The following is a 24,949-nucleotide window of genomic DNA, read 5'->3' as shown; positions in this document are numbered from 1 at the left end:
ATTGGAATCTCTGTGTTTGCAATAATATTCATTGGAAATTTTGGCTGCTTTACTTTATCAGTTTTATTAAAAAACTACGTAAAGAGTGACAGGTCAAACCAGTTAAAATCTAAATTCTTGGTAAATTTCATACAGATATGTTTCCATTGAATTTTATTAGAGATAACGGTTCAAAACAAACAAAAGGGGTTATATTTTTTTGGTTTTAAATCACCGTTTCTTTTATCCAGTTGATGTAACTTTTAATATTTGTAAAAACGATTAGGCCATTCCTAACAAGGCTTATTTGGCCAACTAAAAGGTATCTATCGACACCTTTGACATTTTGAAATGAACCTAGAACTGAACCAGGCTTCTCGTAAATAAAATCGCTAGGTTTCTCGACACAAAATTGATTAGATTCAACTGGAACTCGAATGACTCTTGAGCAAATGGAACTGTCGATGCGACTTAGATTTACTTTTCGAACTCCGATTTGATTATTTCTGTTTGCAACGAAAAGTGCAGTCAATGTCCTTGGGATTTTTGGGTTCAATCCAATGCAGATCGGTTTCACAAGATCTACAAGTAAAAGACTTGATTAAACCTACGAAGTGATCCAATCTAAATTTGAATTACTTGAATTTGGAATCTTCTCAGTAAGTTTAAGCAAAGCAATGTTGTTCTTCATTGATCCTGATAAATGTGTGAATTGTGGATGCTTGTGGATGGATTCAACATTAAAGCTCTGATGATACCTTGTTTCCACTTTGCTGTAACATAATATTATCATAATATTTCATTAATTATAATGAATTTGGGTCTAAAACAAATGTTTAATTGGCATGCACACAAGTACTACTTACATTTGTGTGACTTCTGTGGGAAGGGCACTGGCAACAGTTATGACAAATCCTATAGAATTTTAAACCAATATAAAAAGGAGCTCTATAGGCTGGTCCATAAACTACTTACGATCTGTAATTAGCGAGCCAGTAAAAGTGTTCTGAAGTAGTGACACCTCCCAAAGGCGCACAACAACTCCGCCGGTCCAATTGCTAGTGCACTGCTCGAACAAAAGCCCCTCCTCCTCCTCTATGGCTCCGAAACCCCTCACAATATTACCTATCCAGTCCTTAAAGGCCATCACATCTGTATGGACTGAACCGTCATAGCTCATGATCCCAAACTGTGCGGTGATCATTCTCCCCCGGTAATTTAAACTGACCGCCAGCGGACCTCCGGAGTTGACTACTCCTTCAGCAGTGCAAATAAGACCTCTTCGTCGACATTCCTCCGACGTTCGCCGAGTTACAAAGCTAGTCTGCAGTCCGGAATCCGATTTACCCCACCCAATGGCCTCCAAAGTTGGGACTTTCTCCGTTCTTATACCATCATCCAAAGTTATGCAAATTGGCAGGATATGAGCTGCACATAAAATAATCAAAAAGGTTTATAGAATGTTAAAAAAATTAATGCGGAAAAAAAGTTAATTTTGGTTTATTTTCTTACCCCTATAACTTACTGCAGTTTCCAATCTCAGTAGACCTAAGTTACTTGTAAAATCTGTAAAATTTCGATGGACTATAGCCTCCTTCACATTATAGGATTCCACTTCTCTGCATTGCGAATGAGGGCACAATCTGTCGCTCTCTCCCAAATGCACAAACCTAGGACATCAGGACATCGGAGTTTAAATGTGGCCAATATCAGAATGGTACTTACAGTGTTTTCTGATGTTCAATGCAATGAGCTGCGGTTAGGACGAATTCTAAGGGAAGTGAAACTTAAAATGTGTCATAAGCATAAATGTTATTTGACTCACGTCTGTGGACAAGTGTTCCAGCGCAAACAAATCCCGTGGTGTTGTATATGCTTGCCAACCAAGGAGCACTGTGCCCACTGCTTACTTTTGAGCCAATCTCCGCCTGGCCGACGCACTTTTCATCCAGGAGTTGAGATAATCCCTCGTGGCAGAGCACCAATGCGAGCAGAGCCAACGAAATCATGGCGGACATCATTCCCAGCGAAAATAAGCCAAGTGACTGATTGCAAAGTACAACATTCGTTCAAAAGAACAGATAGTGAGGCTTATCAGCCACAGCTAAAGCTTAAAATAAATGAATATTACGGATTATTCGCCTGATCAGGGGCTTACTGGAAAAGTGTACAAGTTCAGCGTGCAAGGATATTTTTCTTTTAATCGTATACTATCAATAACGATATTCTTGTTACCGACCCATCGTAAATATTTGATATAAATATGCGAATTGGGAAAACTTTCATCAATAATTAAAATAATGAGGATTAGAGCTGTAGACCAGAACGCAAGTAACAAAAAATTTTAAAAATAAATTTCAGCTTTAACAGACCTCTATCGATATTCAGTATCAAATAACAGAACTGCAGATGGATTATAGCCAAGCTCACATTATAGGCGTCCGCACCACTGTACGATTGTCGTATTCTCCCAAATTAACGGACCTAAGCCAAGCTGTAAGGACGAAACATAGAAAAAGTTAAAGTTTATATATGGGTTCGCTAAAATAATTCTCATCTTAAGGTTAGTAATAAGAGTTCCACCGCAAAAAAATAACCCGGTTTCATTGTTCAAGCTCGCCGACTGGTCGGCTAAAAGTTAAGCCAACCTCCGACTGCTCTCGCATCCTTCATCCAGAAGGCGGGCTAATCCTCCGCGGCGGAGTACCAAAACTTAAACTATGAAAAATATACAAATAGCATTTGTCTGTTGCAGCTCGAAATTAAAAACAAAAACAAATATTAAATTCAAATTATGTTGACCAGCTGAATTAGTATTTTTAAGTAGGCTGTCATAAATATGCGATTTCAGTATTTTTCAAGCCGCATGGCTTTTTCAATCGCTCGCGGCTGGTCACACTGTCATTCAAGCAAGAAGCAGCACGCGGCGCAGAAATTTGCCAATAATTTTCGCACCTCCCTCGAAAGCGTCGCAAGAGGAGGCGTCGTGAGATGGCAATGGCAACGGGAGCAGGATCTGGTTCAGGAACGGGAGCAGGTGCGTCCGTGGAGCAGCTGGTGGCCCAGACACTGCAGGCGGCCACCAATCCGAGCCACGAGATCGTCCAAAAGGCGGAGGCGCAGCTGCGCGAGTGGGAGCAACAGCCGGGCTTCTTTCCCACAATTGCCCGGCTGAGCATGCGGCGGAGCGATGGCGTTGGAGGCGTCGACGGCCAGTCCTCGGCCTCCTCCTCCGCGGATGACTCCGAGGTGAAGGTGCGCTGGATGGCGGCCGTATACCTGAAGAACGGCGTGGAGCGCTACTGGCGGCCCAATTCGCGGCAGGAGCTGCCCGCCGAGCAGAAGCAGCAGATCCGGGAGGTCCTGCTGCGCCACTACGACGCGGAGGAGGTGCCCCAGGTGGCCCTGCAGATAGCCGTGCTCCTGGGCCGGCTGGCCCGCACAGACTACCCGCGCTTCTGGCCCGAGCTCCTGCCCACGCTGATGAAGCAGCTGCAGGCCTGCAACGCGGAGGCGGGGGCGGGGGACTCTGCCGCCCTGCAGCAGCGCATCCTCATCGCCCTGCACTATGTCCTGAAGGCCTTGGCCTCCCGCCGACTGATGGCCGAGCAGCGGGCCTTTGAGGAGCTGGGCTCACAGATCTTCGGCTACTTGGCCTGGGACGTCTGGGCACCGCTCACGGCCCGCTTTTTGCAGCTGGTCCGCAAGGAGGAGGCACTCGCTCTCAATGCCCTGCAACGCGCCTATGTAGTGATGAGATCCCTGCGCAAACTGGTGGTCTACGGCTGTGCCAAGCCGTACAAGTCCACCGACCACATGAACTTCGTGGAGCAGCTGTTCCAGCGGCTTCGCCAGTGCCTCGAACTGCGCTACGAACTGAGGTTGGGTTCGGCCACGCCCGGCACCGCCACGATACTCGCCGAACTAGAGCGCTTTGTGATCAAAATGATGAAGACCCTCAACGAACTGATGGAGCGGCACTCGGTCTCCTTTGCGCGGTTCGTACCTGTGGCCCTGGAGTTCAGCTTCCATTATGTGTTCCACGAGGGCACAGGCCTCATCTTCGACGCCGGCGATCGCATCAACTTCAGCAACTTTGCCATTCAGGCGCTGAACATGCTGAAGGGCATCATGCTGAGCGGCAACGATAGCATCAGTGCCCCGCCCGAGGGCGCAGCCTCCGTAGAGGATGAGCTGCTGGCCAGTGCCGCCCAGAGCCACGCCAAGTTCTTCACGGCGGAGAGAGTCACGTACATCTGCGAGAAGATCGTGACGCACTACTTCCTGCTCACCCAGCAGGAGCTGGAGGAGTGGCAACAGGACCCGGAGGGCTATGACCAGGACGACGGCGGTGGCGACGCCTGGAAGTATGCGCTGCGGCCCTCCGTGGAGACCCTCTACTTCACCTGCTTCACGCAGCACTCGCAGGTGATGATCCAGGAGGTGCTCCGCTTTGTGAGGCGCGCCCAGCAGCTGCAGCTCACCCCCGAGTCCGATCTGAAGGCCATCCTGCTGAAGGACGCCATCTACAATGCCGTGGGCCAGGCCGCCTTCCATTTCTTCAACAAGCTCGACTTTGGCGCCTGGCTCACGTCACAGCTGCTGGCGGAACTGCGCGTGGAGGCGCCCAACTTCCGCATCCTGCGTCGCCGCATCATCTGGCTGGTGGGCCACTGGGTGGGCGTGCAGCTGCCCCGGGAGCTTCGTCCCCTGGCCTACGAGGCCTGCCTGCACCTCCTCCGTCCGCAGGAGGACATGCCCACGCGGCTGGCTGCCGCCAGGACCCTGAACCTGCTGATCGACGACTTCGAGTTCATGCCGGAGGCCTTCCACCCCTACTTCCCGTCCCTCTTCGAGGCCCTCTTTCTGCTGCTCCACGAGGCCGCCGAGTGCGACACCAAGATCGTGGTGCTGGGCACGATGACGCTGCTCGTGGAGAAGATGAGTGAGTATATAGAGCCGCAGGCGCTGCAGTTCATCGCCTATTTGCCGCTCCTGTGGCGCGAGAGCGAGGAGTACGATCTGCTGCGCTGCGCCATCATCGGCACCCTCGAGCAGCTGGTCCGCACCATCCGTGATGTTCCAGAGCCCATGAAGCCCTTCCTCTACAGCGTCATCGAGTTGAGCACTGACCTTCAGGTGAGCGGTGGATTTACTTACTGACATTGAGTAAGGGTTTCTTAAACAGTTAAGAGTTTAATTTTCACTTCATTCTATTAGGATTTTATTAAATTATTTCGTTTTTTATTTTTTTTTAACAAAAATCCATTTCAATTTGGGTTCAAATCGTAATTATAATCAGTAAAAGTCCGTTCATTTTAAGAACTTTAAAGTGTTTCTGTATGCACAACTAAATTGAGTTTTGAACATTACAATTTATGTCACCAAAAAAATCATTAAAATTTAGAATGCAAAAATAGGCATTTAGATATATAAATAGATTTCTTTTCTCATTATAAGATCCTCTTAATAAAATCAAGCAACAACAGTTGAATTTGGGAATTTACGTAATTGATTTTTAAAATAAAAATATTTCAATGTCTAGGTTATCAGTATAAAGCAACGAAATAATGTTTTCGTGTCATTTTAAAGCTTAATGAATGACAGAGGTCGTTAGTTCCCAAGAATTGTGTATTTCCCAAGATAGATAAGACTTTTAGAATCACACTGCTTAGTTTCCATACCAGCGAATGACACCCAGGATCCACTTTGTTAGGGCTAGGACATCTGTGTAGACGGCTGGGCCTCGACACTCGTAGTGGCCAAAGCTCACGATTCCGAACTGAATGGTGCGGGTGATTTCACCTTTTGACATTTTGTGCACTAGTGGACCGCCAGAGTCACCATTGCACGTGTCCCCATTCGTCCGACCCGCACATATCTGACCCCATTCCACAGGAGTCTCTAAGTACCGCTCGCACTCGCCTGGGTCGAGCCTGGAAAGGATTATTGTCTGCAGGACAGTGGGGTAATTCGTGCGGTCGGTTTTGCCCCAGCCCGTGACCTCGAAGGTGGGACTTTCGGCGGCATGGGCGGGATTCAGGAGCAGGCAAACCGCTCTAATGTAAACTGCAAGGTAGATTGATATTATCATCCAGATGTGAAGATCATAAATGGTAGTAAGGTCAAATCTTGCAATTTTATATCCTATATTTGAAGTCTTTTCGATTCAGAAATTAAAAACAAAAATATATATTTTTTTTCAAAAAATGTATTAAAAAAAAACCGAAATGAAACCGAATGTATTTAAACACATCCATTCAGAGATATTTTTTCCTACCTTTATATTCGACAATTCTGTTAAGTTTAAGCAAACCTATGTCGTAGCTTTCGCCTGGTTCTTCGCCATACAATTTATGTTTCAAGATCAAGTCAACACCGTACTCCTCGCACGGAGCTATGCAAACACGCTCTCTGCTATCTTTCAATGCCATTGTATCGTATACCCCAAGGTAAACGATTCTGTATTAAAGGATATCTATGGGTTGAGGCACACCTTTAATTGGTAATCTGTACTTACTCTATATTGCGGAATTTCAGGCAGTGCGCTGCAGTCAGCACAAACCCTAGAAAAAGAGGATTTTCCGTAACTAAAGATTCGAAACATTTTCCGATTACCGACTTTTGGTGATTAACGTGCCGGCACAAGCTAGAGTCGAGTTAATTTTCAGATACGCCATCCACGGATTCGCGCCGATTTTTGCATTTTGACCTCCATGAATTCTACTTGTCGACGAGGGGATTCCGCAATTAGGTTCCAAAAACTGGGCTCCTAGTCCCTGTCTTAGACTTATAAGGCAGCAGAGAACAAAAATCCACTCTGATAGCATCTTTGCATTACGTTCATCGCCTCTGATTGTTCAGCTCCTATTAAATCGCACGCAAGAAACACTCATAACAACTAAATATATTTATTTCTTCTGGGAGGGTGCTAAGTATGTTCAAAAAATTTGATAATAATTTACCTATCAGTTTTGTATACCCTTGCAATGAGTACTACAATTTTCTCAGCGGCAATAGAAAATATCCGTTGATAGAAATGAAACTACAACGTATAGGTGTGATATTATTTAGTACACAATTATTACTTATAATTTATTTCTGTCTGTTGTTTATTTTTACTTTATGTGTAGAAACGATCTTAGCCCACAATACTTTCTTTATTGCTGCCTTTCTTGTTTATGTCTCAGTTTTAACGATTATATTTAAGAAATAATGGTGTGTCTTTGGAGTTTAATAAAAATAAATCGATTTATGGCCTTGTTAATATTTAAAATAGATTTTGTCCTTGAAAATACCGGTAAATAACTGTGATTCACCCACAGCAACACTCACATGTCTACCTCATCGAGGACGGGATTATGCTCTGGCTGGCGGTGATTGGGAACTCGACTGCGTTGACGCCGGAGCTGCTGGCGCTGTGCGACCACCTGCTGCCCATCATCGAGATGTCGTCGGAGAACTTGCGCACCGTGCTCCAGCTGATCCACGCCTACATCCTGCTGGACGCGCAGGCCTATCTGAGCCGCTACGGCGAGGGATTCGTGGCGTACTGCGTGCGCTCCTTCGAGGACATTCGAGTGGAGGGCATCATCGCCATGCTGCGCATCTTCGAGACGTGCCTGAAGACGGACGCGACGATGGGACTGCGGCTGGTGCGGCCCGCACTGCCCTTCGTCTTCCAGCAGGTGTACCTCAAGCAGGAGTACCCGATGACCATGGGATGGTACCTGACCATCGTGGCCCGCACCCTGCTGATCGACCAGTCCGTCTTCATGTCGGTGGTGCAGCAGCTGCCCCAGGCGGACGCCCTGGCCCGCATCCTGGACGTGTGGATCGAGATGTTCCCCATGGTGCCGGACACGCACGCCGAGAAGCGCAAGCTATTCTGCCTGGCCTTCGCCTCGATCTTCGGCAGCAACGAGCTGCTGCTGGCCCGCCTGCCCCACATCCTGCAGCTGGTGGACGAGACGCTGGGCGAGGTGATGGACAAGCAGTACGCTGCCGCCGAGGAGGGCGCCTCGAAGACCACGCCCCGCTTCTACGACTCGCTGGTCATCCACGACGAGCACGAGCTGGACGAACTGCAGCAGCAGCTGGGCAGTGGCGGCGGCGGCGGCGTCAGCGAGGACTTCCACGCCAAGGGCTTTCCGGCCAAGACCTACCACGACGACCGCCATCGGCAGCTGGTGCTCAAGGACCCCGTCTACAAGATCCCGCTCACCGAGTATCTCAAGTGGCAGCTGCAGTCGCTGCAGGCCCAGCTGGGCGCCCAGCGCTACGAGCAGCTTATGTGCTCCGTGGTGCCCGAGGTGCTGGAGCGGATCACCATGTACATAGAGCAGACGGTGCCCAAGGCGTGCGTGGTGTGCGCGGGATCCGGCTCTGGGTCGGGATCAGGATCGGGATCGGGAGCGACTGCGGACGACACGCTCGCCGAGCAGGTGGAGTCCGGCTGATCCCGGACAGCTGTGCTTCAAAAGCTTTCTACGCTAAGTTATTAATGTATTTTGTATTGAAATTATATATTTTTAATTGTTAAAAATCGTATGCTTTAGTTTCGGTGGCCTAGTCCACCGCTGGTCTCCGTTCCATCTTCCCCCGGAGCAGCGTTCGAATGGTTTCGTCCTTCTGCTGCAGCTTGTGGCGCAACTTGTCCAGCTCCTCGGCGTTCCGGGCGTGCAATCCCCGCAGCTGCGACTCCTTGTGCTGGACCAGCACTTCCAAACGGCGCACTGCCTCGTAGGTGTCCCGCACCTCCGCCTGCCCGGCCTCCAGCTTCTGAGCCCACTGCAAGGCCATCCTCAGACGAGCCTTTAGCCGATCCCGGCCATGTTTGGCCTTCTCCGTGCTGCGGACGAGTGAAGCCGCCCTGGCAGTGGTGGCCAGCAGCTGCTCTTTTAGCGAGGATTGCTCCCTGGCGTGCTCCTGGCGCAATTGCTCGAGCAGGGCCTTGCACTGAAGCAGTGCCTCCGATTCGGCGGGCACAGGGGCAGCAACTGGAGCAACTGGAACTGCTGCTGCTGCTGCTGCTGCTGGAGCACTTTTGAGAGCGGCCAATTCCGATTTGGTGCGGGCATAGGCCGCCTGCAAGTGGTCCATGTCGAGGAGCAGCGTCTGAGTGCGCTGCTCGTAGCAGTGCATCACCTCCACCAGTTTCTCCTTGGCCAAATCGGTCTTGCGGGTCTGGGCCTCCGCCTTGGAGCGGCACACGCCCAACTGTGCCTGCAGGCACACACGCTCCTCGCGCCAGCCGCCGAGATCGCGACGCAGTTGCTCCTGGGACTGCAGCTGGGGGCGACTGTGTTCAAATGGGTTTTTGGTAAGAAATTTGCATTAACCCGCTCACCAACTTGGTATTCTCCTCCAGAGCGCGCTTCAGTTCCCCTGTGAAGTGCTCAAACTCCGTGTTGAACTGAGCCAACAGGGCATCCTTGTCCCTCAGGGACTCGTCGTAGGCCTGCAGAAGTGGACCCAGCGTGTGCGTGGGCAATGGCAGACAGGATGCCGATGTAGAACTGGCTGCTTTGGCTGCTCCTCCTCCCGCAGGAAGATCCTCCCCGTGGCGCCTCTGATCCTGGTAGCTTTCGATCTGCACATTCAACCTGAAGACGAGCGTCTTCAGCATGTCCACATCGCTGGCCAGGGTGCGATTCTGGGCGAGAACTGTGCTCAGACGCTGGTTGAGTTGCTGGCAGCGAGAGCAACTGGCCACCTGCTGCTCCGTCTCGGCCAAACGCCGCTCCAGCTGGGCACTATCCTGGCGCAGCTGCTCGTTCTCCTTGGCAAACTGGTCATTGTACCGATGCAGAGTGGCCAACCGCTGGACGAGCTGCTCCAACTGCTGTTCCTTGGCCTGCAACTGTATCAGGTTTTAGGGGCAGGTCATCAGGGCATCATCGATTGGGTGCCTTACCAGCGTATGGAAGGAGCGCTCCTTCCGGCGATCCTTGTGCCCGTTGGTGCCCGAGTTGTCCTGCTGTCGCTGCTGCTTCAGTTCCGCCTCCACGCTGCGCGAACGACGGTTAAAGTTGCCCGACAGGGTCTGAAGGACCTTCCGGTTCCGCTTGGGCTGCTGCTTTTGCTCCTCCGGATCCGGCTGATCCAAGTCCGTGATCATCATATTCCGCGTGCTCATTGTGACAGCTGTGCTCGCTCCAGTCCTGACACTTTCTGCCCGGACTGCTTGTAAACAAAGCCGAAACCACACCCCTTCCAGAAACCCGTGTCCTGGCCGCGTTGCCATGGCTTCCGGTCGGGTGTTTGACCCTGTTTTTCAGCCACCCTCTTCCGGAACGGGAAACCCGCCCCCACACAAGAACCTGTATCGATACCTCTTTTGGAAGAAAATTACTCACCTGTCTAAGGATTGGAAACAATAATATGACTTATGGGGATACCAGCACCGAGGTACTCTATTTGAAATTTCATTACTTTTTTTTTATAAATAATATTTATTTTGAAATAATTTTCAGTACTTAGTACTTTCTACTATAAGGTACTTCACTCCCTTAAAACGTTCAACCATTTCAAATTGTAACTAATTTGTTGTACTTATTACTAGTCAGTGAAAGTAAGGATATCCCATCGCTATGTGGTTTTTCATCGTTTAAGTAAAATTACTTTCCAGTGAAATCCACTTTCTAATCTTAATATACCAAATCCAATTCCTCGTTTAGGGTATTTTCGAGAGCGTGAGATGGCTGATGTGTCTGTTTTATGGGGAATTCAAGTGTTCACTGATAACATCGTTTTTATACAACAATTTTTTATACATTATCAGAAATTGTGCATTAATAACAATTGTGTGAGTCTTAAGCTATTTAATATAAAATATATAGTATATATATATACATATATCTAGAACATCTTTTGACCTCAATTATTATTTTTATGAGTCTGTGATTTGATAAGGTTCGCTTTTAATCATTCAAAAACATTCGTGCTTGTCATATTTTTGCTGAATTCGCTGTTTTATTGAAGTAATATTGAAAATCGTGTGTTTATTAAATTACTCATTTAAAGACATTTAAAAATGTGTGTTTTTATAATTATGAATTGTCATCTGCTTTTATAAAAAAGTGTCTGTCAGGGTATTTAAGCGTTGTGTTTCTTCGACAATTGGTCCGTTTCAGAGATAATCTGTAAATATATTATGCGGATTGGCCGTCGCGCTGTTCATCAGTTGTCGATGAGTCCGTTTAGATGAGGGGCGTTATAGTAGCGATCGCAGCACTCGCCATCTGGGTTTTCGGCCTTTCGGTCACTGCTGAATATTTGGAAGATTACTGCGGCTATGCTGGCGGCGTCACCCTAAGAGTTGCAGGTGGTCAGGACGCGATAATAAATTCAAACCCATGGATGGCCTTTATTCACTCCTCCACTGAACTAATATGTGGAGGATCCCTCATCACCCGCCGTAAGTATTTGTGGCTTAAGGTTTTCTTATCGATCGATAATTACTGAGATTCTACCGACAGGTTTTGTCCTCACTGCAGCGCACTGTGTTAATGAAGGAATGGCAGTGTAAGTATGTTCTTATTTAGGAAAATTAAAAAAAACAATGACTAAAAAAATTGTAATAAAGAAGATGATAAGATTTATAATCGAAAGCTCATTAAATAAATTTAGGAATTGTAGCTTATTTATTTATTCTTGTTTTAAAGACAACTTGCAGTTTATGTTATAAAAAAATTTAAAAATGTAATAAAACTTTTCAAGATAATAAAATAAGCAAATTTTTAACGAAAACAACGAATGCTTTTAAAATGTTTTCAGTCTTAAAGACCTCTAGTTTCAGTTTAGGAGTAGTGAAACTTATAATTCTATCTACATATGATTTGATTTGAACAGAAAGGTTCGCCTTGGAGAGTACGATGAAACCACCACAGTGGACTGCGTTAATGAAGACTGCATACCGGAAACCGAGGAGTTCAATGTAGACATGGGCATCCGGCACGGAAAGTTTTCTGAGGAGGGAAACCTGCACGACATCGCTCTCCTTCGCCTTGATCGAGCGGTCACGTATAAAAGTGGGCTTGGAGAGTCAACACTTTTGTGCAACAATACTAATGAATTTCTTGCTTGCAGGACACATTAAGCCCATCTGCATCATCCTGGACACCTCGGAGAAGCCCGCTTTCGAGAGACTTGAGTGGTTTGTGGCCATGGGCTGGGGCGAGACCAAATCGAACCGAAAGAAGGGTCCACTCAAGACCGTGGTTCTGCAGCGTTTCAATAACGAGCGCTGCTGGGAATCTTTCACCAGGCTGGTGCACGAGAACCAATTCTGTGCCGGCAGCCGAGAAGGCGATACCTGCAACGGTGACTCCGGCGGACCGCTCATCCGGAACGTGACCCACATGGGCATGGTCCGAGCCGCCCAGTTCGGAGTGGTCAGCTATGGGAGCAGGGACTGCACTGGCATCGGGGTCTACACGTCCGTGATGCACTACGCCGATTGGATCGCCACCGTGGTGAGGATGAACACCGATACGGCGGCACCAAGAATGCCGAGAACTTAATAGCCAAGTATTTTTAACAATTACTGTGAAAAGGGTTTGGATCACTGGATCATTACAAAAACTTTTCTTACCAGTCAAAATCTCATTGTTTAATTCACTAAGGAACTCCCTTGAGTTACAAAGAGAAACATTTTCAATTGTGGCATTAGTGTTAGAAGAGGTCTATGGCTTGCACCTCTTTTAAGAGATTGCTGCTGTTTTTGTAGTCTCCACAACAACAACAGAATTTCTTCCTGTGTGTTCCATAGAATTCCATCGAATTGCATCGCTGATAAGGTTAGCTTGAATCTCATTTAACGAGTAACGTCAGCTGCAATGAGTTCAGTAGCCAGGAATCCGTTGAAATGATGACTTTATCGGCATGGCTAGTCATCGTCATCTGCCTGATCCTCCAGCAGCAGGAGGTGATCGGTTCCTACTTCCTGTACCCGAACTGCGGGTTGTCCTATGAGTCCCATGTGTCTTCTAGAATAGTTCGCGGAACGGAAGCGAGAATTAAGTCAGCTCCTTTTATGGCGTATTTGGTCTTAAACTCCAGCCTCCATTGTGGCGGAACGATCATTAGCCAAAGTTTGTATTTTGAATGCCCTTCATTGTCATTTTTGTGGACTAAATTTGATCTTTCTCCCTTTTCAGGATACATCCTTACGGCCGCTCACTGCATGGTTCCCCAACTGTAAGTATCCCTCTTGCGAAATAAAGAACCCTTCTTGGTATGTTTGCTTTCATTCAGAAAGGTTCGCCTGGGAGAGCACGATAGTACCACGAATCCCGACTGTCAGCGGGGGACTTGCAATCCTCCTGCTGAGGAGTTCGACATCCAGGCGGCAACCAAACACCGAGCCTTCGGTGCAGCCTTAACCCACGACATAGCTCTGCTCAAACTGACCAGAAACATCGTGTTCAATGGTGGGTATGACACTAATACGTGTATCGAATGCTTTTAACTACCCGGCTCCCCAGTTCACATCCAACCCATCTGCCTGCTCCTCAACCCGGCGGCCACTCCCATTGCGACCGAGTTGCAGGCCTTTGGGTGGGGCAGAACCGCCACCCAGCACTCCTCCACCGTGCTCCAGACCACGAGGCTAGCCTGGTACGCCAATAGCTACTGCCAAAGAAGGCTTCCGCTGCTCCCAGTCACCCAGAATCAGATGTGCGTGGGGCTCCTGGGTTCGGACACCTGCAAGGGCGACTCCGGGGGTCCATTGGTGGTCAAGGTGAACTACGACGGACATGCCCGAAACCTGCAGCTGGGCATTGTGAGTTACGGCGAGGATTATTGCCAAAGTCCGGGAGTCTATACATTTGTGCCAAACTACATTCAATGGATCCAACAAGCTATGCAGAGATTTGGATATTAGCTAAAATAATTATTGATTTATATTTTGTATGACACAATTCTTTTGAAAGCAATCGTGGTATGCTTTTTCGATCCTATTGAGATCTATATTCTTATGCAATCAGTGCTGGCTGAACACGTATGCGAAGGTATAGTTCCCATCTGTTAGTTAGTTAGTTAATTAGCGATTTCAACGATCGGCTATTTGGTGTGTGTTTTACTTCAAGTCCAAGCCTTTGTCCTTGAGTTACATAAATGTATAGTTTTTAAGTAGAAAGGTCGCCAATCTTTGATACATAATGAATGTTTTAACAGTTATAAGTCCTGACTACTATTATCTTGTAAACAAAATAATTTGTAAACACATGAGTATCAGAAAAGAAGTTAAAGTAATGCAGTTCCAAGGAATTGCAGCTTGCTATTTGTGAGCTGATAAGCACAGCTTCGTGCTGGTATTTAACCAGAACCGCCAGTTGCAATGAGTTCAGTAACTGAGAAATCGTCTCTCGAAATGCTAACTTTATCGGCGGGGATTGTTATTGGTGTCTGTCTGATCCTCCAACAGCAGAAGACGGAGGCAGCCCACTTCCTGAACCCCATCTGCGGGGTATCCTATGAGTCCTATTTGGGGACCAGGATCACGAACGGAAAAGAAGCAGTTCTTAGATCGGCACCGTTTATGGCGTACTTAACTCACAACAACAAGTTTCATGGCGGTGGATCGATCATCAGCTCAAGTTCGTAACCTAAAATTATAACAGTATTTATTATCGTGTGCTGATTGGGTATCATTATGCAATTTTAGGATACATTCTAACGGCCGCCCACTGCCTTTTGAGAAATCTGTAAGTACACATCCATTAAGAAAAGCCTTCTTTGCATTGCTTTCCCTTCTGCGATTCAGGAAGGTGCGCCTAGGAGAACACGATATCACAACGATTCGGGACTGTCAGGGATCTATTTGCAATCCAGCATCAGAGGAATACGACATTATAGCTGCATTCAGGCATCGGCACTTCAATAACATAACTTTGGCACACGACATAGGTCTACTCAAACTACACAGAAGCATCAATTTTAATGGTGGGTTGCATATTGAATTCGTTTAGATGCATGAAAAATTAGTTATAGGTGAAAGTTTATATATTCTTGGTCAAGACAAAAAGCCAGTAGGGAATATTTTTACTGAAATTAGTTAGCTGAGAAAATGGTACCTAAAAGACGGGGCACTCGACTAGAGCGTTCGTTCCTTCTTGTTTGCTAATAGGTAATCCATTCCCCAGAACACATCCAGCCTATATGCCTGCTTCTTAATCCGGCAAGTGCGAGTTATGTGCGTGAGTTCCAGGCCTTCGGCTGGGGATTAACCACATTTAACCAGCATGCCACTGTGCTCCAGACCACGGTGCTCACCCGATATGACAGCAACTACTGCCGAAGGGCCCTGCTAGCGCCAGTCACGGATAACCAGATTTGCGCAGGGTTTGACGATACGGACACCTGTGAGGGTGACTCCGGCGGACCGCTGGTGACCAAACTGGACATCGACGGAGTCAACCGCTACGTGCAGCTGGGCATCGTGAGCTTCGGCCCAACGCAGTGCAGGAGTCCAGCCATCTACACGTATGTGCCGAATTACATTCGGTGGATCCAGCAGACGATGCGGGCACATGATTCTATCCATTAAATTGAATGTGGCAAAAAAATCTTAAAATTGCTTATAAGTATAGTTGGACTTGGTCATGTTTTAATTTAAAAAACAAAAATAAACCGTTTAATGCAGACATTTTTTCAAATCTGCAGTAACTCTAAGTTCAATAAGGTGAAAAGGAAATAAACCAATAATATTACAATATGTCAATATGTCTCCCTTGTAACATTCTACTGTGTTGTTTAAAGAATTCCAGCAAATATGCCAATGTGTGTACTGTATTTTTTGTATAATGATTTAATGTTTTCAATTGAATCAGCAGACTAACCTCTGGGGGGTCAGCTTGAGACTGATAAAGATTCAAGATTTGCAAGGCATTCGGAGCTATAAGAATTTCAGTATGTACGCGTTGTTTAACTAGCAATGAACACCACATTTACTGCTTTCGCGGTGCTGGCCAGCCTGCTCCTTATCTTTACAAAATGCGAGTCCGCAGTGGATCCCATGTTGCTCGAGAATGACTGCGCACTGACTAGTTCCTCCAACGAAGTGGGTCCCTGGACAGCTCTTTTGCATGAGAATGATAAAGTCTTTTGTGCCGGAACTCTGATCACTAAAAGTATGTATGCAACGGACATATTTATGAATAGTAAAAAATACATATACAATTTTGTAGGGTTTATTTTGACCGCTGCGCAATGTGTTAGAGTTAACACGACCGTGTAAGTTTTAAAACATTTTTAATTTTCGTTGTTTTGTTCTGCTATAAGATTTCTTAAACGTAAAAAAAAAAAATTCTTAATTTTATGAAAAATGTATTAGTTTTAGAAATTTTTTCTTAATTTAAAGAGTAATTTTTGCAGGTCATTTTTTGTTTAGGTAATTTTTGCCAAATATATTTGGTAAGCACCGTTAAACAATGACATTTTTCTTAAAATAAAGGATTTTTTTTTAATGTAGTGAAACAAATTTTTAAATAAAAAAAGTATAATGGGCAAAAAAATCGAACTAGGTTTCGTTTGATTCCTACATTTGCAAATCTAAAAGCTAAGCATCTAAATAAACATATTTATTTCTGAAGTCTTATTGATAAGCTCAGCCTACTAATTTTCACTATTTCAATATTTACTTTAAAACTTTAAAAATAATTAATAAAAAAATGTGTTTTCTAAAAAATATTTATATGATTTGTTCCTTGCAGATTAGTTCGATTGGGAGAGTTTGGCAGATATTATAATGACTTCCCAGAAGACCATAAGGTGGAGCTTTCTCTTAGGTACCGCTTCTTTGACAGCAATTCGGATGGCAATGACATCGCCCTGCTGAAATTGACCAAAGATGTGGTTTTTAAAAGTGGGTTTTAATTGAAAACACATGATTTTGTGGCAATTTGCTGACTGCAAGTTCTCTTTTCAGATTACATTAAACCGGTCTGCATTAATAGGAACCCGAACCAGCGTCCTCTTGGCGAATATTTTGTTGGATATGCCTGGACGGATAACCGGGATGAGTACTACACAGCAAACCTTACTACTATTACCATTGGGATGTATCATGAGGTTAGGAGGCAATGCGATCAGTTTGACATCTATACCCAATTCTGCGCTGGCCCCGTGAATAAACAAGAATCCTGCGATGGAATGGCTGGCTCAGCCCTGATAAAACTCATGGAAGATTCAAGCCAGCCGAGCCGGGCCTTTCAGTTTGGCATCTCGACTTCGGATGCAATGGATTGCCAGGGAACGCAGGGTTACACCAATGTGACGAAGTTCTACTCGTGGATTCAGGATAATGTGATCCTTTTCGAGCGTTCAGGATATAAACCAAAAAAAAGCTTTATTGCAAGTGATTACATTAAGGTCTACTGACACAAAGCAATACTTTCGGTACGAAAACTTAAGTGAATACCTACAAAAATACACGTTTCCTTTTCAAGAATTAATATAAATGCTTTTTATTCTTGGAAATTTTAAACGTAAATATATTAAAAGAATCATACAAGTATTAAGAAACAGATAGCCATTGAGAGAGCAGTTCAGATGCGTTTGTATCAGTTATCACTAACTAACATTAACAATAAATGCGCCTGTCCGAAAACACATTAAATATGTATATATTGCGAAAGAAGCCGTAGCGATAAGAGTCTCAACAGATTCTACAATATGTTGTTCTCGACTTGGTAGTATCAGTATGTGAGAATGATTTGTCGCGAACTGAAGAGGGTAATCGTTGGGGTCGCAGTAATCTCCTGCCTGTGGCTCCAGGTTCAGGGAAATGGTCCCATTCTCCTGGAGGAGAATTGCGGAGTAGTGCATCAATTCGCACAAAGAATTGTGAATGGCGTACCTGCAGGGTTGGGAGCTTATCCATGGATGGCCTTTCTGCACACGCCCACCCACTTTAAATGCGCCGGGTCTCTTATCAACAACAGTTCGTTTGAATATATTTTACTTATTTATTTTCTCACAGACAATGATTACCTACCTTGCAGGGTTCGTTTTGACGGCCGCTCATTGTTTAAAGGAGGACGCTTTGGAATTGTAAGTTGAGGTTTCAAATGGAAATCTCTGGAAGTTACAAATCGCAGATGGAAACTCTGTAGTTTCTATTCCAATGTACAATTTTTGGACAGAGGGATAACTAGTGTGGTTTCTTTCAGAATTGTTCGTCTGGGCGAGTATAACAGAGACACAAGGATCGACTGTGCGAACCACTACTGCCAGGATGCCGCCCAGGAGTACGGAGTGGCCTGGGCCATCAAGCACAAGTTATTCAATGAGGAGGACCTGTCCCACGACATCGCTGTGCTGATGGTCGACAGGAATGTGGAGTACTTACGTGGGTAGAGTGGTTGCCCCAAGGGAAGTTTGTTTTAATCGAGATGATTTCACCCACAGCTCACATCCGGCCCATCTGCATTTTCCTGGATGAGCGAGTGAAGACGCAGGTGGATGGGTTCAAATGGTTTACGGCCAGCGGTTGGGGCCTCACCTCCGGGGAGCCCAATGCCCAGACGAGTCGCATTCTTCGTGAGCTGAGGATCAACCGGCGACCCACTGAGGATTGCATTAGAGCGCTGAGTCAACGCCTGATTCCCGAGCAGATATGCGCCGGCAACGATGCAAGTAACTTATGCCGAGGCGACTCCGGTGGTCCGCAGGGCAGGGTCTTCAAATACAATGGCACAGAGCGGTTCACTCAGCTGGGCATCGCCAGCTACACGACTCCCGGGTGCGTCAATGTCAGCGTTCTCACGGACGTCATCAGCTACGGCAAATGGATCAAACGGGTGGTGCAGCATTACACACCCACGAACGAGATGTAGGAGTCTTCAACTTTTCCCTTATTTACCAATTCTACACTATATATAAATTAAATAGAAACTGTTTTAAACCTTATATTATATTTTCCAAGTTAATTATAATAATATATGACATGGATTTTAATATTACGAATCAATAGTAATACATATATTTTTAGAATTTCATATATGTTATGTTAATCAAATGTAAATGGATAATCATGGACTTAATAATGACTCACTTGGCCATAAAAATCATCATAACTTCACAGCTGTTCAACATATTCGCATAAAAATCGAAATTGTGTTATGCAAGGGTGTATTAACTTCGGCTTGCCGAAGCGAGTTTCCTTTCTTGTTTTTATAATTATTATAGAGTCCATGATAACTTTAGCATTCCATTTACTGGGATCGTATTGTTTGTATAGACGAACAGACGATAAGGCCAGCGGAATGGCTGAATCTCGTATACCTTTGATCTCTTGGATTTCCGCCGAATGTATATACATAGGTATTTCCCTGAATGTTCCAGAGATAAGCTTAGCTTCAAAGGCAAATACACTTGCGCAAAAGACTCAGTATCGGAGTAGGACTTGTCGCGCAATGAAGAGCTACATCGCCGGGCTCTCTATAATCTGTAGCCTATGGCTCCAAGGATCTCATTCAATGCTTCTGGAGGAGGATTGCGGAGCTCATATAGGCGCGAGAATAAGTAACGGCGTGAATGCAGGACTGGCTAGACACCCATGGATGGCTTATCTGCATACGCTCGGCGAGTTCAAATGCGCCGGAACACTTGTCAACCACTGTTTGTTTTTAAACTAGACGTTTGCTAAAAAGATAGTGAATAGTTCCATTTCAGGGTTCGTCCTAACGGCGGCTCAATGCATCCCCGATGACGTGAATATGTAAGATAGCCTGCTATGATGCATTAAAAAAAATTCTGTATTTAATATGTATATTTCAGAAAGGTTCGCCTGGGCGAGTACAACAGGGAAACCAAGAAGGACTGCTTGCTCCATAGATGCACCGGACCTGCTCAGGATTATGATGTGGACATGGCCTTTAGGCATTCGTATTACAAAGCGGACCAGCACGCCAACGACATTGGGATGCTGCGACTGGGGAAAAGGGTGGAGTACCTTGGTGGGTCAGGTGAGAGCCGCAGTGGTTGTTCCTCATAATCGAGATCTCCCTTCCACCTGCAGTTTACATCCGTCCAATCTGCTTTTTCGTGAACGAGAAGGCGAAGTCAGTGGTGAATGAGGTCACCTGGTTCACGGCCACCGGATGGGGCAAAACAGCCGCGGGCGAAAATGCCAACACGAGTTCGATCCTCCAGGAACTGAAAATCAACCGCCGACCCAAGGAGCTATGCTCCGGCATCTTTGGCCGAGAATTGACCTCCGAACAGATCTGCGCTGGCAACGATGACAGCAACCTCTGCAACGGCGACAATGGCGGTCCGCAGATTCGGCTAATGAAGTACCGGAACGAGTACCGCTTCGTCCAGCTGGGAATCGCCACCTGGATGAACAATCAGTGCCAAAACGCCAGCGTCATCACGGATCTCATGAGCCACGGCGACTGGATCAAGCGGGTGGTGAGACAGTTTGGACCTCCGGGTGATGTGCTGCGGCGTTTAATAAACCAAAAAAACAGTGAAGATGAACTGCCGATATTCCAAGAGTCGATTACAACGTAAGCAAGAAGACTACAACATTATTTCAATGGTTAATCAAATAATACATTTATGTATGTGAAATGCTTAATAAATGCAAATACACTGCGCGAATAATTGGCATAGAACATGGTCAAGCTCAAAGAGAACTTGAAAATTTCCAAGTCGTACAATTTGTTTCGAGTTCAAAGATCATAAATAAATTTTAATATTCTTTTAATTCCAAAAACAAATAAAATAATATTACTGTATTTACTAAAATAAAACATTTAATGTCATTTTAATTTCGTATTTCTTTCTATGGAATTTTTCGATATTGACTAATTTTCGTTTAAAACACTGAAATGCTTGGCTGCCTTTTATTAGCTAGAAATAGCGGTATATAGTATGGGATGAAAACCAAGCTAAGCGCTTTGTAATGTAAAATGAGTTTACTTTACACGTAGAAAATAAATATTGGCGGTGCCTACAAATTACAAACTTAAATTAAAAAATGAAATTATAAAAATATTAGAGTACATTCAGAAGAACATTTTATTAAATTTTTTTATAGTTAACAGTACAAATTAAAGAATTAAATAAAACACTTTTATTTAACCTATCTAATCGTAAAACGTTAGAAACATAATATGATTAATTCAGATAAATTTTAATTCTGTTTTCTTTTGTGCAGTAAAAACATTCATAGGGAATTGTACTAGGTATTCCGCTTATAAAATTATGCCAAACCAACTTGATCGTTCTAAAAACCAGTTTGCACAAATAACAAAGAATTAGACACACACTTGTTCCAATAACAAAAACGTGAGTGCGGTGATTAGCAAAGGTCAGCTTCTAAATTGTGTCAGGGATAAAGAAAGATATTTTTGCTGGAGTCGAGTCATGTTGGCCCACACGTGCTTATAAAAGATATATTTTTATACCCTTGCAGAGGGTATTATAATTTCAGTCAGAAGTTTGCAACGCAGTGAAGGAGCCATCTCCGACCCTATAAAGTATATATATTCTTGATCAGCATCACTAGGCGAGTCGATCTAGCAATGTCCGTCTGTCCGTCCGTCTGTCCGTCTGTCCGTCTGTCCGTCCGTTTATATGCAAACTAGTCTCTCAGTTTTAAAGCTATCTGCATGAAACTTTCCCAAAAGTTGTCTTTCTATTGCAGGTAGTATATAAGTCGGAACGAGCCGGATCGGACGACTATAGCATATAGCTCCCATAGGAACAATCGGAAAAATAAAGGAAAAAAATTATAACTTTGCTGTTTTTTAATTTTTTGTTTAGTTCTTCGACATTTAGTAATGGTTAAATATTTCCGATTTACGGTTTAAATTTCATCAAAATCGGACGACTATAGCATATAGCTCCCATAGGAACAATCGGAAAAATAAATGAAAAAAAATTATAACTTTTCTGTTTTTTAATGTTTTGTTTAGTTCTTCGACATTTAGTAATGGTTAAATATTTTCGATTTACGGTTTAAATTTCATCAAAGTCGGACGACTATATCATATAGCTCCCATAGGAACAATCGGAGAAATAAATGAAAAAAAATTATAACTTTTCTGTTTTTTAATTTTTTGTTTAGTTCTTCGACATATGGCAATGTTTAATTATTTCAGAATTATGGTTTAAATTTTATCAAAATCGGACGTCTATATCATATAGCTCCCATAGAACTAATAAAAATATATAAAATAACTATCTAATAATTGAGCTGCAAATCATCATAGCTTCACTGTTTTTCAGTATATACTGAAGTAAATCATAATTTAAATGTTTTCAAAAGTATTTAATTCATGCAATAGCTGCAAGGGTATATGAACTTCGGCTTGCCGAAGTTTGCTTTCTTTCTTGTTTATAAATAATCTCGGATCGTTTGACTTGCTAATCGATTTTTGTAGGCACCTCCCGATCTCAGACCATATGGGAGTTGACTCAGTGCCGATGAGCGTGCACATCGGCAAGTACTACAATACTCGTTCGACTTATGGGGTAACCACAAGTTTTTAATTTAAAACACAAATATATTCGAGCACTAACACAACAGAAAATATATTCATAGTTTATGTGATTAAGGTTTAGAGTTATAAACTATATATACAAGGTAATACTATTTTACGAGGGGAAGAGTTTTAAAGAACTTCTATTTCTACTGCCGCTTTCGCAGTGTATACTGATAATGTTATTTTTGCAGTGCGTCGATATGACGATAAGTCGTCGAACCGGCAACAAACGCAACCGGTTATTCTGGCGCATTATCGAGCGGCTTGGTGGCAGCGGAATAGATAGCATTGTAAATCCGTATTCAGAGATTCCGGCGGAGTCACTGCATGGTGTGTCTTGGATGGATGTAGTGGGATCCGGCATTGTTGTCCTCCCGGTAAATGGCGGTCATCAGGAGCAGCAGGCTGCCGAGCATGAGAGCCCTGAGGGCTGATCCCACAAATCGAATGTTCTCCATATTCTGAGCTTGGTTCTGACTTGCCAATTAACAATCTTTGCGCGACTGGCTTTGAAACGAGACTGAGAACTCGGCCTGATAGCGGCCGGAATTTATTGCAGCCCCGCGACGGCGACGTATTTTCCCCCAGCAGGTGGTCGGATTATGGGTTCGTCGGAGTGGGGTAGTTTCCCAGTCGAAGGTAATGATTGGTAATGCCCCGATCCGCTGGCGTCACGCCTGCCCCACTCCACACAGCCCTCTTTACGATGCCACAAAAGTATGTACATATGACTGCATTCTGAAGTCTCAGAACAAAACGAAAGCCCCTCCAAACCGCGATCGTTGACTGGCTTGGCTATAATGAATTCAACTAACACATTTTGGCATCGTCTACGTGCTAAGATTGCAAATCTGAAGAAATTCGCTTTAAAGACAAGGCGGCTGCGTAATTTGTTAGATCATTGCTCTTTAGAACTGGCAGAGACTGGACTCGAGGAATCTGAGTGAAACGTTTGAAGTCGGGATCATTTGGATACACACACTGTATTCAACACTTACCGCACATATCGCTGAAACTTGGGACTATTGCAAAGTTGAGTGCAGCAGCGCCACATATTCCGCGAGATCTTTCGATACAGAGAAATTGTATTCATGGAGAGGTTTTGAGAGATGCGGATAGGATTTAGGGCCCAGTGCAGGGGCAAGTCCCGCTCGACGTTCTGCAAATGCGGCATCCTTCGAAGAGTTTTCACAGCAGACTGAGGACGAAAGAAATAATGTGCTCAGGTAGCCCAAGCAGCTGCATTCTTTTCCCGCCAAAAATGGCGAGGGATAGATCATGTCGTGGGAACGGGACAGGGTGGCGAATCAGCTCTAGTTACCTACAGTTCACAATTCTAGGCTAAAAGAATCACTGAGAAAAAATGATACTTGCATGGTAAAAACTAATTAGCAGTCCCTTTCATAAAGCAAACTAAATAAATTGATTCTAACAACTTGAGTTCATCAGTTACTTGCAATTTATTTTAATATGCTAGTTTTTATTTTTGTACATTTAAGGTTATCGCTCGGGTATTTAGGAATAAATAGCAGCACCTGAGTTATTATATGTTTCACTATAGACCCACTAGAGCCTTATAAACAATACTCTTAGGTCAGACTGTCTGGGTTTCCACGCTGAGGGCATTCACCAGTTGAGTGATCCTTTGTGCCCTCGTTAGTTTCCAAGATACGAAGGATAGCGCGGTTATGAAGAAGCCAATTGCTGGAAAACGGAATCTTAGACTGGGTATTGACCACTAAAACACTTTTACTCACCCATCAGCAATATGGCCTCGGAGGTCTCATCCTGCCAGGCTTTCGAAACCACACAGAGCAGAATAAAACCACTTAGAAGACAAAAGGATCCCACAACGACGGCCAGAGTTATGAGTATTGTCACTGGGTCATTCAGCGGTCCGTAGTCGAAGAGTGTTCGGCAAAGGGACGGCTTTCGGGGCAGGGAAGTACCACTGTTGGAGAATAAATATCTAAATTTGATTTCTTTGAACTCCTACTACTCTACTAACCAGGCTTGTGAATAGGTGGGAAGAATGGGAACCGCTCTGCACTCCATGGCGCTCCTCAACAAACTAAAGTTCTGGCTCCAGACTTCTGATTTTGGGTGGCTGTCGGGGCCCTACTTCTCCACATTCTAAATTTAGGCCTTAGACGACGGCTGGCGATCGCAGACGCGTGTCTTGAGTCGGAAAAAGGGAGCCCTGGCTATTTATAGCTGCCTAGGAAATGGTTCGATCTAGCGGAACTAGCGGACTAACATATGCACATCAGCAGCCACAATGCATCTATTTTTGTCTTTAGTTCCTGCCTTCAATGGAGCACTGAGTTCAATGATCCGCATTTGAGCTGAAGGAATCGAGGGGCCTGGGACGTCTTGTAATGCAATAAATCAACTTCATTACTGGCGTGGCAAAAGTCGGGGGCGAACAAGTGCGAATCATTAACTCGATGTCTCGAAGTTCACGTTTC

General features: G+C 44.9%; 13 protein-coding genes across 16 annotated transcripts; 7 read left to right on the top strand and 6 right to left on the bottom strand.

The window, feature by feature from the left end:
- Window positions 1–136: 136 nt before the first annotated feature.
- LOC108141446 (inactive serine protease 54) lies at window positions 137–2,032 on the bottom strand. 2 transcript variants are annotated; one of them, XM_017264846.2, is made up of 7 exons: window positions 1,805–2,032; window positions 1,705–1,750; window positions 1,492–1,649; window positions 955–1,407; window positions 846–894; window positions 619–752; window positions 137–561 (listed from the first exon to the last, which is right to left on the bottom strand). In XM_017264846.2, the coding sequence occupies exons 1-7, from the start codon at window positions 1,998–2,000 to the stop codon at window positions 206–208; spliced, it is 1,392 nt and encodes a 463-aa protein (XP_017120335.1). In that variant the 5' UTR covers window positions 2,001–2,032; the 3' UTR covers window positions 137–205. The 2 variants fall into 2 exon arrangements, with proteins under 2 accessions (XP_017120335.1, XP_041563455.1); XM_041707521.1 differs by having other exon boundaries at window positions 1,505–1,649; window positions 1,805–2,030.
- Window positions 2,033–2,863: 831 nt separating this feature from the next.
- Window positions 2,864–8,524, top strand: LOC108141444 (importin-11). The gene is made up of 2 exons (XM_017264843.2): window positions 2,864–5,118; window positions 7,305–8,524. Exons 1-2 carry the CDS (start codon window positions 2,971–2,973, stop codon window positions 8,436–8,438), a joined length of 3,282 nt encoding a protein of 1,093 aa, XP_017120332.1. The 5' UTR covers window positions 2,864–2,970; the 3' UTR covers window positions 8,439–8,524.
- LOC108141448 (chymotrypsin-like protease CTRL-1) lies at window positions 5,147–6,854 on the bottom strand. Its single transcript, XM_017264847.2, has 4 exons — window positions 6,602–6,854; window positions 6,500–6,545; window positions 6,260–6,441; window positions 5,147–6,048 (listed from the first exon to the last, which is right to left on the bottom strand). The coding sequence occupies exons 1-4, from the start codon at window positions 6,807–6,809 to the stop codon at window positions 5,651–5,653; spliced, it is 834 nt and encodes a 277-aa protein (XP_017120336.1). The 5' UTR covers window positions 6,810–6,854; the 3' UTR covers window positions 5,147–5,650.
- LOC108141445 (protein Cep89 homolog) lies at window positions 8,488–10,373 on the bottom strand. Its single transcript, XM_017264844.2, has 3 exons — window positions 9,896–10,373; window positions 9,329–9,841; window positions 8,488–9,270 (listed from the first exon to the last, which is right to left on the bottom strand). The coding sequence occupies exons 1-3, from the start codon at window positions 10,223–10,225 to the stop codon at window positions 8,548–8,550; spliced, it is 1,566 nt and encodes a 521-aa protein (XP_017120333.1). The 5' UTR covers window positions 10,226–10,373; the 3' UTR covers window positions 8,488–8,547.
- Window positions 10,374–11,149: 776 nt separating this feature from the next.
- Window positions 11,150–12,790, top strand: LOC108141459 (serine protease grass). 2 transcript variants are annotated; one of them, XM_041707725.1, is made up of 5 exons: window positions 11,150–11,398; window positions 11,460–11,505; window positions 11,833–12,011; window positions 12,070–12,455; window positions 12,752–12,790. In XM_041707725.1, the coding sequence occupies exons 1-5, from the start codon at window positions 11,185–11,187 to the stop codon at window positions 12,773–12,775; spliced, it is 849 nt and encodes a 282-aa protein (XP_041563659.1). In that variant the 5' UTR covers window positions 11,150–11,184; the 3' UTR covers window positions 12,776–12,790. The 2 variants fall into 2 exon arrangements, with proteins under 2 accessions (XP_041563659.1, XP_017120353.1); XM_017264864.2 differs by lacking the exon at window positions 12,752–12,790 and having other exon boundaries at window positions 12,070–12,583.
- Window positions 12,772–13,919, top strand: LOC108141461 (serine protease grass). The gene is made up of 4 exons (XM_017264866.2): window positions 12,772–13,073; window positions 13,140–13,179; window positions 13,237–13,412; window positions 13,467–13,919. Exons 1-4 carry the CDS (start codon window positions 12,848–12,850, stop codon window positions 13,865–13,867), a joined length of 843 nt encoding a protein of 280 aa, XP_017120355.1. The 5' UTR covers window positions 12,772–12,847; the 3' UTR covers window positions 13,868–13,919.
- A 422-nt stretch (window positions 13,920–14,341) lies between these two features.
- LOC108141458 (serine protease grass-like) lies at window positions 14,342–15,700 on the top strand. Its single transcript, XM_017264863.2, has 4 exons — window positions 14,342–14,582; window positions 14,651–14,690; window positions 14,750–14,928; window positions 15,129–15,700. Exons 1-4 carry the CDS (start codon window positions 14,357–14,359, stop codon window positions 15,530–15,532), a joined length of 849 nt encoding a protein of 282 aa, XP_017120352.2. The 5' UTR covers window positions 14,342–14,356; the 3' UTR covers window positions 15,533–15,700.
- Window positions 15,701–15,891: 191 nt separating this feature from the next.
- LOC108141460 (phenoloxidase-activating factor 1) lies at window positions 15,892–17,438 on the top strand. Its single transcript, XM_017264865.2, has 4 exons — window positions 15,892–16,115; window positions 16,173–16,218; window positions 16,698–16,849; window positions 16,913–17,438. Exons 1-4 carry the CDS (start codon window positions 15,920–15,922, stop codon window positions 17,362–17,364), a joined length of 846 nt encoding a protein of 281 aa, XP_017120354.1. The 5' UTR covers window positions 15,892–15,919; the 3' UTR covers window positions 17,365–17,438.
- Window positions 17,439–17,674: 236 nt separating this feature from the next.
- On the top strand, window positions 17,675–18,947 carry LOC108141457 (serine protease grass). The gene is made up of 4 exons (XM_017264861.2): window positions 17,675–17,926; window positions 17,988–18,036; window positions 18,156–18,334; window positions 18,394–18,947. The coding sequence occupies exons 1-4, from the start codon at window positions 17,695–17,697 to the stop codon at window positions 18,819–18,821; spliced, it is 888 nt and encodes a 295-aa protein (XP_017120350.1). The 5' UTR covers window positions 17,675–17,694; the 3' UTR covers window positions 18,822–18,947.
- A 418-nt stretch (window positions 18,948–19,365) lies between these two features.
- Window positions 19,366–20,595, top strand: LOC108141456 (serine protease grass-like). Of its 2 annotated transcripts, none has more exons than XM_017264859.2 (4): window positions 19,366–19,605; window positions 19,660–19,705; window positions 19,765–19,952; window positions 20,006–20,595. In XM_017264859.2, the coding sequence occupies exons 1-4, from the start codon at window positions 19,401–19,403 to the stop codon at window positions 20,500–20,502; spliced, it is 936 nt and encodes a 311-aa protein (XP_017120348.1). In that variant the 5' UTR covers window positions 19,366–19,400; the 3' UTR covers window positions 20,503–20,595. The 2 variants fall into 2 exon arrangements, with proteins under 2 accessions (XP_017120348.1, XP_017120349.1); XM_017264860.2 differs by having other exon boundaries at window positions 19,367–19,605; window positions 19,765–19,943.
- Window positions 20,596–22,505: 1,910 nt separating this feature from the next.
- LOC108141286 lies at window positions 22,506–23,008 on the bottom strand. The gene has a single exon (XM_017264554.2). The coding sequence runs from the start codon at window positions 22,937–22,939 to the stop codon at window positions 22,802–22,804; it is 138 nt and encodes a 45-aa protein (XP_017120043.1). The 5' UTR covers window positions 22,940–23,008; the 3' UTR covers window positions 22,506–22,801.
- Window positions 23,009–23,282: 274 nt separating this feature from the next.
- LOC108141285 lies at window positions 23,283–23,673 on the bottom strand. Its single transcript, XM_017264553.2, has 2 exons — window positions 23,480–23,673; window positions 23,283–23,420 (listed from the first exon to the last, which is right to left on the bottom strand). The coding sequence occupies exons 1-2, from the start codon at window positions 23,653–23,655 to the stop codon at window positions 23,390–23,392; spliced, it is 207 nt and encodes a 68-aa protein (XP_017120042.1). The 5' UTR covers window positions 23,656–23,673; the 3' UTR covers window positions 23,283–23,389.
- Window positions 23,674–23,922: 249 nt separating this feature from the next.
- On the bottom strand, window positions 23,923–24,567 carry LOC108141303. Its single transcript, XM_017264570.2, has 3 exons — window positions 24,490–24,567; window positions 24,239–24,432; window positions 23,923–24,185 (listed from the first exon to the last, which is right to left on the bottom strand). Exons 1-3 carry the CDS (start codon window positions 24,534–24,536, stop codon window positions 24,076–24,078), a joined length of 351 nt encoding a protein of 116 aa, XP_017120059.1. The 5' UTR covers window positions 24,537–24,567; the 3' UTR covers window positions 23,923–24,075.
- Window positions 24,568–24,949: the final 382 nt, after the last annotated feature.

Source organism: Drosophila elegans, unplaced genomic scaffold, assembly GCF_018152505.1.
Source record: "Drosophila elegans isolate 14027-0461.03 unplaced genomic scaffold, ASM1815250v1 contig_183, whole genome shotgun sequence".
In the NCBI taxonomy this organism is placed as follows: Eukaryota; Metazoa; Arthropoda; class Insecta; order Diptera; family Drosophilidae; genus Drosophila; species Drosophila elegans.
The sequence above is the reverse complement of the archived record's forward strand: the minus strand, read 5'-3'. Positions and strand labels throughout refer to the sequence as shown.

Excerpts from the sequence above, each read along its gene's own strand:
- LOC108141446 (XM_017264846.2), bottom strand. The coding sequence starts at position 2,000 with ATGATGTCCGCCATGATTTCGTTGGCTCTGCTCGCATTGGTGCTCTGC. Across the intron at positions 1,650-1,704 it reads ATTGAACATCAGAAAACACT|GTTTGTGCATTTGGGAGAGA; the intron begins GTAAGTACCATT and ends CTGATGTCCTAG. Across the intron at positions 895-954 it reads TGGCTCGCTAATTACAGATC|GATTTGTCATAACTGTTGCC; the intron begins GTAAGTAGTTTA and ends AAAATTCTATAG.
- LOC108141285 (XM_017264553.2), bottom strand. The coding sequence starts at position 23,655 with ATGCCGCATTTGCAGAACGTCGAGCGGGACTTGCCCCTGCACTGGGCC. Across the intron at positions 23,421-23,479 it reads AAGTTTCAGCGATATGTGCG|ATTCCTCGAGTCCAGTCTCT; the intron begins GTAAGTGTTGAA and ends CGTTTCACTCAG.
- LOC108141286 (XM_017264554.2), bottom strand. The coding sequence starts at position 22,939 with ATGGAGAACATTCGATTTGTGGGATCAGCCCTCAGGGCTCTCATGCTC.
- LOC108141461 (XM_017264866.2), top strand. The coding sequence starts at position 12,848 with ATGATGACTTTATCGGCATGGCTAGTCATCGTCATCTGCCTGATCCTC. Across the intron at positions 13,074-13,139 it reads CGGAACGATCATTAGCCAAA|GATACATCCTTACGGCCGCT; the intron begins GTTTGTATTTTG and ends CTCCCTTTTCAG. Across the intron at positions 13,413-13,466 it reads CAGAAACATCGTGTTCAATG|TTCACATCCAACCCATCTGC; the intron begins GTGGGTATGACA and ends CCGGCTCCCCAG.
- LOC108141458 (XM_017264863.2), top strand. The coding sequence starts at position 14,357 with ATGCTAACTTTATCGGCGGGGATTGTTATTGGTGTCTGTCTGATCCTC. Across the intron at positions 14,583-14,650 it reads TGGATCGATCATCAGCTCAA|GATACATTCTAACGGCCGCC; the intron begins GTTCGTAACCTA and ends ATGCAATTTTAG. Across the intron at positions 14,691-14,749 it reads CACTGCCTTTTGAGAAATCT|GAAGGTGCGCCTAGGAGAAC; the intron begins GTAAGTACACAT and ends TCTGCGATTCAG.
- LOC108141444 (XM_017264843.2), top strand. The coding sequence starts at position 2,971 with ATGGCAATGGCAACGGGAGCAGGATCTGGTTCAGGAACGGGAGCAGGT. Across the intron at positions 5,119-7,304 it reads AGTTGAGCACTGACCTTCAG|CAACACTCACATGTCTACCT; the intron begins GTGAGCGGTGGA and ends ATTCACCCACAG.
- LOC108141459 (XM_017264864.2), top strand. The coding sequence starts at position 11,185 with ATGAGGGGCGTTATAGTAGCGATCGCAGCACTCGCCATCTGGGTTTTC. Across the intron at positions 11,399-11,459 it reads AGGATCCCTCATCACCCGCC|GTTTTGTCCTCACTGCAGCG; the intron begins GTAAGTATTTGT and ends TTCTACCGACAG. Across the intron at positions 12,012-12,069 it reads TCGAGCGGTCACGTATAAAA|GACACATTAAGCCCATCTGC; the intron begins GTGGGCTTGGAG and ends TCTTGCTTGCAG.
- LOC108141456 (XM_017264859.2), top strand. The coding sequence starts at position 19,401 with ATGAAGAGCTACATCGCCGGGCTCTCTATAATCTGTAGCCTATGGCTC. Across the intron at positions 19,706-19,764 it reads ATCCCCGATGACGTGAATAT|AAAGGTTCGCCTGGGCGAGT; the intron begins GTAAGATAGCCT and ends TGTATATTTCAG. Across the intron at positions 19,953-20,005 it reads GGAGTACCTTGGTGGGTCAG|TTTACATCCGTCCAATCTGC; the intron begins GTGAGAGCCGCA and ends TTCCACCTGCAG.
- LOC108141457 (XM_017264861.2), top strand. The coding sequence starts at position 17,695 with ATGATTTGTCGCGAACTGAAGAGGGTAATCGTTGGGGTCGCAGTAATC. Across the intron at positions 18,037-18,155 it reads AAGGAGGACGCTTTGGAATT|AATTGTTCGTCTGGGCGAGT; the intron begins GTAAGTTGAGGT and ends GGTTTCTTTCAG. Across the intron at positions 18,335-18,393 it reads CAGGAATGTGGAGTACTTAC|CTCACATCCGGCCCATCTGC; the intron begins GTGGGTAGAGTG and ends TTTCACCCACAG.
- LOC108141460 (XM_017264865.2), top strand. The coding sequence starts at position 15,920 with ATGAACACCACATTTACTGCTTTCGCGGTGCTGGCCAGCCTGCTCCTT. Across the intron at positions 16,219-16,697 it reads GTTAGAGTTAACACGACCGT|ATTAGTTCGATTGGGAGAGT; the intron begins GTAAGTTTTAAA and ends TGTTCCTTGCAG. Across the intron at positions 16,850-16,912 it reads CAAAGATGTGGTTTTTAAAA|ATTACATTAAACCGGTCTGC; the intron begins GTGGGTTTTAAT and ends TTCTCTTTTCAG.
- LOC108141445 (XM_017264844.2), bottom strand. The coding sequence starts at position 10,225 with ATGGCAACGCGGCCAGGACACGGGTTTCTGGAAGGGGTGTGGTTTCGG. Across the intron at positions 9,842-9,895 it reads AGCGCTCCTTCCATACGCTG|TTGCAGGCCAAGGAACAGCA; the intron begins GTAAGGCACCCA and ends AACCTGATACAG. Across the intron at positions 9,271-9,328 it reads TGGAGGAGAATACCAAGTTG|CTGCAGTCCCAGGAGCAACT; the intron begins GTGAGCGGGTTA and ends AGTCGCCCCCAG.
- LOC108141448 (XM_017264847.2), bottom strand. The coding sequence starts at position 6,809 with ATGCTATCAGAGTGGATTTTTGTTCTCTGCTGCCTTATAAGTCTAAGA. Across the intron at positions 6,442-6,499 it reads CTGAAATTCCGCAATATAGA|AATCGTTTACCTTGGGGTAT; the intron begins GTAAGTACAGAT and ends CCTTTAATACAG. Across the intron at positions 6,049-6,259 it reads CAGAATTGTCGAATATAAAG|TTTACATTAGAGCGGTTTGC; the intron begins GTAGGAAAAAAT and ends TCTACCTTGCAG.
- LOC108141303 (XM_017264570.2), bottom strand. The coding sequence starts at position 24,536 with ATGGAGTGCAGAGCGGTTCCCATTCTTCCCACCTATTCACAAGCCTG. Across the intron at positions 24,433-24,489 it reads CCCACCTATTCACAAGCCTG|TGGTACTTCCCTGCCCCGAA; the intron begins GTTAGTAGAGTA and ends ATTCTCCAACAG. Across the intron at positions 24,186-24,238 it reads CGAGGCCATATTGCTGATGG|CAATTGGCTTCTTCATAACC; the intron begins GTGAGTAAAAGT and ends TCCGTTTTCCAG.